Below are 11525 nucleotides of genomic sequence, written 5' to 3'. Positions count from 1 at the left end.
TGACATCTACCCCCCTGCGATGCACATGGTTTTGTCCATCTAAGAAGGATTTTGTCAGAAAGAGTGAACTAGAATAAGGCCCACAGTCACAGAGTGTTCTTTGCCTTCTATATGGTGGAAGTTACAGTGAGTGGATGGCAGGAGTATGTGTTTTAATAATTCCACTCCTAGATCTGATCTTTGTTATTTTGGTAGATGGCTTAGTTCCACAGTTGTATTTCTGCACAGCCCTTGTGTATGCATTTAAAGTTGCGAATGCTTCAGGTTATATTACAGTCGGTGGTCGCAGCAAGGATTTGGCTGCAGTATTATTGAGAGCATGGGGGGTATGTATAAGAGGCAATAGCGGATTAATGGTTCAAGCCCAGGTGTGTCCTTACTATTTTGGGACATGTCGCTGACCGCATACATCCACTGGTCACACTGGGCCTTATTCTGATCGGTGCGGCCGGATCCGAATATGCGGCCAGGACCGTGCGTGCCAAACCCCGCCTTCCATACGGATCGCCAACTCCGTGCGTACGCGGTAAGAAGCTGGCCGAACGGACCGCACGTGTATTTTTCATGGATTACGCCTCCTCCATCTCAGGGAACCTCCCCCATCATTCGATGGTTGCAGACCATCGAATGCAGGACCGAGTGGTCCACCAGCTCCCGCAACCTCAGACCACACGGACATTTTTCCGTGCAAAAGCAGGGATCTGGGCGGGCAGCTGACATCCGGCGATGTCATATGTCCGCCCCCTACACGTGCGTCACGGCCGCATTACCATACTTACGCCCAGCGTTTGCATGGGAACGCCCATGAAACGCGGGGCGTATGCATATGGTAATGAGCCCAAATAGCCCTTCACGCCCCTCTCCACCCCCTGTTCGGAGTGTTCACATTTCATGCGGGATTTTGCCGTACTCCCTGCTCGCACATGCGCAGAGACGCCTCTGCACATGCGCAGACACAAAACATCGGCGGCACGAACGCACGCGGATATTACCGCACCAACCAGAATAAGGGCCACTGTGAGGAGATCACCAATTTGCACCTTACAGTGCACATCCGTTATATTTTTATTTATTTTCGATCATATAACTATAGCTGTGTGTCAACAGCTTGTGATCTATTTAGATAAACTGACCTCACCTCTGTGCTTCTGTTCTTCCTTTCAGATGACAGACTAAGCAGAGCAGGAATTCTGGAGGGAACCTTGTTTAATGCTATCTGAAGATAGCATTATCACAGGACTCCCTCTGATATTTCTTGTGCAGATAGATGTGCAACTGCAATGTGATTAATAGAAAAAAATTAGATATGAAAAACTTGTAGGATAATTGTATGAATTCTCCAATTGCATTTAAGGGATACTACTAACATAATGTGAATATGGTGTGAAAACACCTTTTTTTTATATTTTAATGAAAAAAATGTTGATAACTATGCTCATTAGCATGTTATTGGTAATCTCTCTCTCTCTCTCTCTCTCTCTCTCTCTCTCGCTCTCTCTCTCTCTCTCTCTCTCTCTCTCTCTCTCTCTCTCTCTCTCTCTCTCTCTCTCTCTCTCTCTCTCTCTCTCTCTCTCTCTCTCTCTCTCTCTCTCTCTGCCAATCAACGCCTCACTGTCTTTTTTCGAACACAGTCTTTGACTTGGTTGGTAGGTAGGAGCTGATTAGCTGGCTTTTTATCACTCTCCATTTATAACATTTGATGATTAGTGCATCTGGCCCCTAGTTTTATTATATAGACAAGTCTTCTTTTTTTCTTTCTTTGCTTTTTAATTTTTTTTACAAGCAGAATTATCTCTATTTACAAGTGTGTATGTGTGTGTGTGAAGCTGTAGAATCTTTGAGAAGACATAAGAAAAACTTTTTCAATACATCTTCTTGTTTACTTTGCTGATGATAAACATTTCCAGCCCCCACTTCTGTGTTTGCAAGCTGTCTTGCGTAGATTTTACATCACTGCCAAATTGTTTATTTACTAAAAGTCATTGCTTTCAGCGTTGTCATCGACCTTCATCTCTCCTACACATTCCCATCTGGTGATTGAGTAAACCACGAAGGACATGTACAGAAGATACCAACTTACAAATATATTTATTAATCATTGCTGTCCTTATATATGGAAACTGTGCAGAATCATGTACTGTATCTCTAAAATGTACCAAGATGAAAAGTTGGCAATATCTGAGATACTGTATACTGTATAATCCATGTGGGCGCACTGTTCTGCTCCTCACTTCCTATTCCACCTCCTTCCCTTGCAGAGTAGCCTCTTTTTGGCATATAACAATCCAAAAAACCAAACAGTGGCTTACAGTATATGCATAGCGAAACCTAGGCATACCTCCCAACATGACCCATTCCAGGAGGGACAAGATGCTCTGTTCCTGGACTTCCATGCCAGTGGCAGTTGCAGATCCAGGGATGCAGCACAGCCCAAAATTCAGATAGGGGAGCCCTGTCAACTGCCACCCAAAACCCCACAGTCCAAGACTCACTGGCAGGTGTGGCTCCCCTATTTGAATTTTGTACTGTGGCGCAGTCCCATCTCTGCAACTGCAACAGGCAAGGAAGTCAATGGAGCAGAGCATTTTGTCGCTCCTATGTAGGGATGGCCATTGTTGCCTTTACCATCGATGGCAGAAGTGAAACTGACCATCGATGGTGTATAAGTATGCAACAGATGACTATCGATGTTTCTACACATCAAAGGTCATCAATCAACATATGGGGGCGGGGCTTCACCTGTGTCGGAGGCGGAGTTATGCTTCGAAAATGCTTCGAAAAAAGAAAAACAAAACTATTCAGTTAAGCCTGACATTGATGGTGGGAAACCATCTGGTTCTCCCCTCAAAACTATTCGACATCGATCACAAACCATTGATGTTTTTAAATCATCGATGGTCGATGGCCATCCCTACTCCTATGCCTAGGCCTCTGATGAGCGAACACTACCACAGTTAGTCTCGATTTAAGTGACTAAACACTAATTTCTACTGTTAAAGTGTTGCTCCAGGCTGCCAATGCGCTCCAGAGACAGTCATCTGTGCTGTTTGCATTCTGAATGGAGTGCAGGGCTAACTGAGTCTCTCCAGAGGTCACCTGGTGACACACTTGCTGCGGCTATGCAGCATAACTCTGGAGTCATCATGGATGTCAGCCTTGTTTCTCTGTGTGACATGACTTTAGGTCGACATGGGTAAGGTTGTCATTGAAAAAGTCGACATGGTTATTTGTTTTTTTTTTAAACATAAACACTAAAACGTAGCACCGAGACCCCTTGGATGGCTCACTGCACTCGCCATGCTTCAGGCACGGTGCCTCGCTATGCTCGGCACACTATTTTATTCTCCCACCACACCCTAGTGGATGGTAGGGCATGAAATGCCGCCTGTCGGCACATGTCGTGTCGACATCCACACCGAAACATAGCACCGTGTTCCCTCGCATGGCTTGATACGCTCGCCATGCTTCGGGCAAACTATTTTATTTTTCCACCATGCCCTAGTGAATGATGGAGCATGAAATACCGCCTGTCAGCACATTTTGGCTCAACAAACAGTAAAAAAAAACATGTCTACCTAATGACCCTGTCAACCTTACCCATGTCAACCTAATATTTGATAAATGAGTGACAGTGGATTATGTTGCAAATCTTACTGCCTCACAGCACTGAGGTCGTGGGTTTGATTCCCACCATGGCTGTAACTGTGCAGAATTTGTATATTCTCCCCGTGCTTGCGTGGGTTTACTCCAGGTACTCCACAATCCAAAAATACAGTATACTGGTAGGCTAATTGCCCCCCCCCCCCCTCTCAAAAAAATGAACCCTAGAATATCTGTGTGTGCGTGTACACGTAGTAGGGAATATAGATTGTAAGCTCCACTGTGGCAGGGACTGATGTAAATGTTCAACTATACTCTGTAAAGCACTGCAGAATATATGTGCGCTATATAATAAACTGTTAATAAAATAAAATAAATAATATATTTCTATGCCTATACAGTAATCCACAACAAACGGGTTCATTGTTGGCTTGCAGCTCAGCATAAAACATTATTAATGAGAGAATATGAAAGTTTGTTGACAGATGAACAAAGTATTGAAAAGCAAGGAGATTATATTGAAAAATTATGTATTTTTTTGTCCTTTTCTGAAAGTTGATTTAAAAGATTTTACAGCCATAGTGTGGGTAATTTTTTACTCCCTCTTGTATACATACATACACACTTGCACATGTGCAAACTTGAGATACTGTGAGGAGATCAGGGTCGAGGTGACCTTTCCTATACCTCCCAACTATCACGATTTTAGAGGGACAGTCCCGATTTTCGGGTCCTGTCCCGCTGTCCCACCCGCGGCAGGCATTGTCCCGCTGCGGGGGGTGGCAGTTGGGAGACCCCCCAAACTAGTAGAATAGACGCTGTGCGCATGCGCACAGCGTCTATTCTCGTATGAAAATGAGGTTGCGGCTAATTAGCATAAGCCGCGCCCTCATTTGCACACGCCCCGCCCCCTTTTCGCCGCGCGAGTGTCCCTATTTCTTCATGTCAAAAGTTGGGAGGTATGCCTTTCCTGGGGTAGATGGCTACCTCCACACACACACACACACACACACACACACACACACACACACACACACACACACATAGCAGCCCGGAAATTGGCACACCAGTTTATGGCTTTCATGCAATTTATCCTAACAACTAAAAATAGATTTCCTTTCTCAGAGTGGTAGAGCCTAATGCCCTTACAACATACACCGGTATATGCACAATACTTAAGTCAGTAAATCACAGTGTCTCATAACAGGTCTGCTTCCTGTTTCCCCAGGTAGTGAGACTTAAGGCCAAACACAGCTTATTTTAACCTTGTACAGGCACTAATTAGCTCCTTTCAGGGTAAAGGCTTGGAGAGCCAAATGGGCCTTGTGGATGGAGCCCTCCCTTAACTCTTGCATCCCTGGACCCATTATCTGCCTTTTATTGAAATACCATACTCAAATTAATCCTATTTAGCAAAACAGGCATTTTTTATAGGGTATTAAAATGCATAGGCTAGAAAGCTGTTTATCAGTACTTCTATCACCGTTTATACATATATATATAGATACACACACAATTATATATACATATACACACACACTCCAAACTCCTGAACTCTGTAATGTCACTGCCTTGGCATCTGTTGGCTCAAAACTGGTTTCCAATTTCTGATGGCAGCCCTAGTAGATGCCTACAAACTATAGAAACTCTCTCTTGGTGGCTTTTATGTGTGTGATTGGTTAGACTTTAAAATGTGTAAGAATTACATGATTACCAGTTTAATATAAAAATGCAGTGTAAGTTCTTACAAGGGAGGGTATTAGAATGAGAGAATTAGGCAGTTGGAGTGACTGATCCAGAGGTTAAATTGACAGCTGCTTCTATGAGTTTGGCTTTGCCTTCACTAACTATGTAACATATTCAACTACACTTACAGTGTACATTCAGCACACCTCCCGATTGCCCTGTTTTCCGCGTCAATGTCCAATTTTTCTGGGACGTTCCCGCGTCCCGCCTGGGGCAGGCAGTGTTCTGCGGTGGAGGCAATTGGCAGTCCCTTCTGTGATTTTTTTTTTCTATAGGTTTATACAAAATACTTTTTGTTTTACCTTCTTTTCTTTTTCTTTTCTAATGAATTGATTGCGGTTATAATTAAGGTTTTTCATATAAATAAGCTGGAAAACAAGAAATGACATTTATTATAGTGCAAAAGACTTGTCGCAGTAAATAGAATGTGACAAACTGTGCAGCCATCTTTTAAACTGTTATCCACCGTATCTGCTGTCAACTCTATTTTTGTTTACATGTACAACAATTAATGTGTTTAAGAAAAAAAAAGAAGGTCACCACCCTTTCTTGGTTTGTGTTTAAAGCTTGTGGAGAGTGTAATAACGGCTTCCGGTAGTATTCCCGGCTCTTGTGGTTTCTACCTTCCTTGCCTGTGTATTTTTAGTGTCCACATCTTGTCTTTGGGTATTTTCTGCTTGTTAGTCTTCTATTTAAGAGACTGTTTTAGAGTCCCCCACAGACCATGTTTGATCACAGAGGACATTTAGAGCTAAATTAAAGTGTCTATTTGTTGGCTTTGTACAGAAAACATAAGGAACACCAACCCCAACAAATAAGACTCTAGAGTTGACGTTTTTATGTTACAGCTTTGTTTACTAGAGAACAAAGGATCCCACTCTGCCTTTTCTCAGCCAGACTTTATTCTTTGCTTTGTACTCTGTCATAAAATAACTTTTCCATTCATGGTTTTGGATTAATAATATATTTTATTTTTAATGTTGTCTGCAAATTGAATATACTATTTTTATATTATTTGTTTCAGTTAATTAAAATAATAAATATTGAAAGAAGAGAACATCTTTTTGTTTTTCCCCTGGTTGCCAATTAACAGAAGCTAAATTAGTGATATGGTGTGTACACACGGTAAGATATGGATTCCGATGTTGCCGATATAGTGAACATCGGAAGCCATATCGCATGCAGATCACATGCTTTTTTAGGGCTTGCGAGCCTGTTGCGGTGCCTATGCGCGCTCCTGTGTGTGCGCAAATCGGCAGTGAAATAGAGAGGGCAGGCAAGACTTTATAGTGCAAATCTGCACTATATAGTCTAAATTGTGCCCCTCCATGCATGCCGTGCGATGCAAGTCCCGATACGATCAGCTCACGGCATATCCTGCCGTGTGTACACACCATTAGATGCTGTTTTATTGCTAAATAAGTTTTAGTTAACAAACACTTTATACTGGCTGTCTAATGTTTAGGTTGCAGTCAGTGCATCAGTGGCGTAACTATAAATTTAGGTCTTCCCCACAAAAAAATTGTGGTGCCGCACCCCCCCTCTTTAGTAAAACACAATATTTTTCATTGCACCCGGAAACCACTGGCTCCCCCAAGCCACATCTGGGGCTGCCACACCACAGTTACGCCACTGCTCTGCATACCTTTCAATTTATCAGAATATAGTGGGTGAGGTCTAGCAGGTCGATAATTTCTAGAACGACGTGCACAAAGTTGACACATGGAAAAGGTTGACATGAGTTTTTCAGTTATTTTTGGTGGCAATGGCGATGTCCCCTCACATAAGTCACAATCTGAGCTGCAGAGAAGCACAGAATACATTGCAACAATTCAAATAATAACCCTTGGTTCACAAATCAGGCAGTGAAAACACATAGGTCCATGTACTTCTCCTTGTATAAGTGCAAAAATGGGAAAGTACTTGAATTGCCAGAATATAATTTGTGATCTGTTTGCATCTGAAAATGTTTTGAGAACAATTGAATTTCCACCTAAACTGGGTTATTTAGGTAAGGGAAGGTCACTCACGGAACATCTAACAGACTATTTTATATTGACAGCGAAGCCTACCAACTCCTAACTATCAACACAAAACCAGACAAAAGTAGTTTTTGCTACAATACAAAAATGCTTCTATAGTGCGTCTATCCTCTCAAACTAACTGTATGTACATTATGCCATTGAGGCCCTTGCCATATTTCTGTTTTCTTCAGACTTTTTAAGATCATTTTTGCAGTATGATTCATTTTTAGAATGCTTTACTCTACATTACTAGTAATATAGAGTAAATAATAAGTGAATATAATAAGTATATACTAAGTAAATCCATATGTTCTATTAACTACAGTTATCATAAGAAAATGTAAACATGTTGGTTGAAGTTTCTGTCACCACTGAACCAAGTTCTCTTAATTATTACTTACAGTAGCCTGAAGTAGTTAATTTTTTAGAACTGTAAATTATTATTGTATGTATATAATGTATGGATTTTTGACCTTTTTATAATCTAGCTTTTTTCTGTTATTTCAATTTACACAGACTTCTTCAGCGAGTGAGCCCCAATGCTACTACAATGAAACAATAACTTTTTTCTACAACCGGAGTGGGAAACCCCTTGCCACTGAATGGCACACAGTCAATAAGCTGGTGATGGGACTTGGCATCACTGTTTGTATATTCATCATGTTAGCCAACTTACTGGTTATGGTGGCCATTTACGTAAACCGCCGATTCCACTTTCCTATTTATTACTTAATGGCAAATTTGGCTGCTGCGGACTTCTTTGCAGGACTAGCTTACTTTTACCTAATGTTTAACACGGGTCCTAATACTAGAAGATTGACTGTGAGCACGTGGCTTCTACGACAGGGTCTGATTGACACCAGCTTGACCGCCTCTGTAGCAAATTTGCTGGCAATTGCCATAGAAAGACACATTACAGTGTTCAGAATGCAGCTGCACACCAGAATGAGCAACAGAAGAGTGGTTGTGGTGATAGTAGTCATCTGGACTATGGCTATTGTGATGGGGGCAATACCAAGCGTTGGATGGAATTGTATCTGCGATCTTGAACACTGCTCCAACATGGCTCCACTATACAGTGATTCCTATTTGGTTTTCTGGGCCATTTTCAACTTGGTTACATTTGTGGTGATGGTAGTTCTCTATGCACATATATTTGTGTACGTCAGGCAGAGGACTATGAGAATGTCAAGGCACAGTTCTGGTCCCAGGAGAAATCGTGACACTATGATGAACCTTTTGAAAACTGTTGTTATTGTTCTAGGTAAGTGTGTTTATTTTATACGTGGTATCACCTTGAATTTTTGTTAAGATAAAATCCCTGGCTGCCAAAAAATTAGTCCAGATAGTCGCATAAGCTGTGAAGAGATATGAAGCGATCTTACCTACAGGTCACATACTGAACGTCCCCGTAGTCAACTGTACATTCAGAAGACTTGTGTGGTTCCATTAAGTCTTACCCTAACACCTGCAGTTGATCTATATGAGTACATATCTAAAGGCCCCCTATACTCTAGTGCAGTGGTTCCCAAACTTTTTTGAATCACGGCATCCTAGAGTATCAGAATATTTTTCAGGGCACCCCTAGGCTAAAAGTTTGTTACCAAAAATAAAAATAATAATTAAAGTTGTGCTTAAATGTTATCCTTGTTATATGGTGAATAAAATGATTCACTTCTGTTTACCCACATATTTTGTAATTAAAAGCCACATGCACTGATTTTGCCTATTACATTGACCATAAATAATTTGAATTGGTTCTGGACCACCTGAGGCACCCCTGCAAGTGCTCCGAGGCACCCCAGGGAGCCTAGGCACACAGTTTGGGAACCACTGCTCTAGTGCGATTTGGGCTGTTTTACACATTTCCAACGCATCCAGTAAAAAGTGTCAAACCGCGTGTGTGGTATCTACGGTCTGATGCGCTGTCCCATGTGCATTGGATCGGAGGTAGAGATTGCAAGGGGATACGGTCACTAGGTTGACAAGCATTATGTCGAAATCACTAGGTCTACATGACTGAAGGTCGACATGGGGTTAGACACACGCATTAGGTTGACATGAGGACACACACATTAGAGTGACATGAGGAAGGTCAACAGTCAAAAGGTCGACATGCTGACAGGCGGTATTTCATGCCATACCATCCACTAGGGCATGGTGGGAGAATAAAAGTATGTGCAGCGTGCCATGCCATGTCAACTTTTGGTTAAACACCCCCCCATGTCAACCTTTTGACTGTCAACCTTCCCCATGTTGACCTAATGCATGTGTCTACCTAATGACCCTGTCGACCTTACCCCACATTGACCTTCAGTCATGTCGACCTTCATGTATGTCGATTTAGTGGTGCCGACCTAAGGCTTGTCAACGTACTGTAGTTGCTGTCTATCCAAATATACATACCTATCGCAAGGGCTGCAAGATTTGTCAGATCCGGCAACCCATGCGGGGATCGCATACGATACATCTTGTGCAAAAGGACTGCATATGGTGTGTCCTATGCGATTCTGCCTACAGGGAAGGATCAAGGGAGATCACATGCAACTATTCCCCTCAAAGAAGTTGAACTAGTGTATGGGGGGCATTAAGTCTTTGAGAAGACACAGGCTTATTTTATATACTGTAGTTTGGAATTTCGATAGGATTGAAATACTGTCTACAAGTTTCATGGTATCTTTCAGCATCAAAGTGTATCTAGGCTACTAACCCAGCATTTTTATTGTATAGCTAACTAAAAGTATATGAATGTCTGAATTGCTCAGTATATGTCAAAGTATTTCCTGAGCATTTAATCATTCAAATAAATGCTATTTTATGATATGGAACATGTGAATGTTAGTTTTAGTTTATTACAAAATTATATAATAATAATAATAACAATAATATCTTCAATTTTTAACAGTCATCCGGATTGTGATAGCTGTAAACTTAAGCAATAAGGAATACGCAAATTAGGACCTGACGTGTTCTGTAAACAGGAATGTTCTATACAGTATTGTTCTATACAGATTTTGCTCACTGATACGTACTCTACCCAACACATGATAAGATGTGCATTTAACTTCTAATAGCAAATATTTGAGAGCTTCTATAGAGGAAATACAGTTCTGGCCTCTTTCATTTTCTGTAAAATATTACCAATAGCTTAGGGCATTATGTACTGCCCTTAGGAGGCTCTGTGGAAAAGGGGTGTGGATGAGTATGACCCTTTTCCATTTTTTATGTCAAAATTTGTATGTCGCCCTTATGCCTGTCGACCAATAGTGTTCAACCAATTCACAGCCTTTACTTTTGATCAGTCTCTACAATTTAAGAGAGTAGGACAGAGCCTGAACCCATGAAGCATTCTGTGTAAAATATAAAATATATATGATACCTGATCCATATAGGGGAAAGTTAGTATAAGGACTGACCAAAAGGGGCGGCAGTGAAGTGTAGCTTGGTCTAGTAAAACATTGGAAGATTGGTAGGTAGACTAGTTAGGACACGGGAAGTAGGGTACAGTATGAAAATGGGCAGACAAATGAATATACAGTAAACACTAAAATGTAATGAACCTTGTTTGCATTACACTATTCTGATGCAGTTTCCTTATTCTTCCTTTTACTCTTATGGTGTGTACACACGGTGTGATCCGGGGGCCGTAAATATCTATTCAATATCAGCGGCCACAAGGTCTCGGCGGGGTGCCAGCCTCACTGGCTGGCATGGAGGGAGGGACAGCACGGGGTGGGACAGCACATTAGCGGGGGCCGTGCTGCATTGAGCCCTTGTTTCAACATAGTAGAAATAGACTGTGTTGCACCGTCTGCCTCTACTTTTGATTCTGGGGCCGCGCATCAGGTACGGGTGTTGGCAAACACAGTGCAATTTGCCCTAATTGCTATCGATTTTGATTATATACTGTAGTTAAAATCGATAGCCCAAATCTCACCGGGTATACACATCATTATGGGTGAGATGTAATACTAAATCAGAAGTCTAAAAATCACACATTTTTGTTAAAATCGCGAATGTAATAGGATGCGAATTTTAAGATAAAGTCAAAGTTGTCATGCGATTTAATGCGATTTTTAGTAGGGAAAAAGTGCCACTTTTAGTAACAAAAATGCGATTTTTAGACAGGTGTGAATTTCAGTACTGATAATTAGC

At 41.6% G+C, this 11525-nt stretch overlaps 1 protein-coding gene across 4 annotated transcripts in view; it reads left to right on the top strand.

Annotated features, from left to right (window-relative positions):
- The window catches only part of LPAR1 (lysophosphatidic acid receptor 1), a 121756-nt gene that overhangs the window by 77012 nt on the left and 33219 nt on the right, over positions 1–11525 (top strand). For all 4 annotated transcript variants that reach the window (XR_014473507.1, XM_083184039.1, XM_083184052.1 and 1 more), the window contains one exon: positions 7887–8634. Coding sequence is in view for 3 of the 4 variants with exons in the window: in XM_083184039.1 (XP_083040165.1) it covers positions 7887–8634 (748 nt within the window). In the remaining variant the exon portion in view is untranslated. The remainder of the gene's footprint in view (positions 1–7886; positions 8635–11525) is intronic.

The sequence above is a fragment of the Crinia signifera genome, chromosome 1 (assembly GCF_055691185.1).
Source record: "Crinia signifera chromosome 1, ASM5569118v1, whole genome shotgun sequence".
In the NCBI taxonomy this organism is placed as follows: domain Eukaryota; kingdom Metazoa; phylum Chordata; class Amphibia; order Anura; family Myobatrachidae; genus Crinia; species Crinia signifera.
The sequence above is the reverse complement of the archived record's forward strand: the minus strand, read 5'-3'. Positions and strand labels throughout refer to the sequence as shown.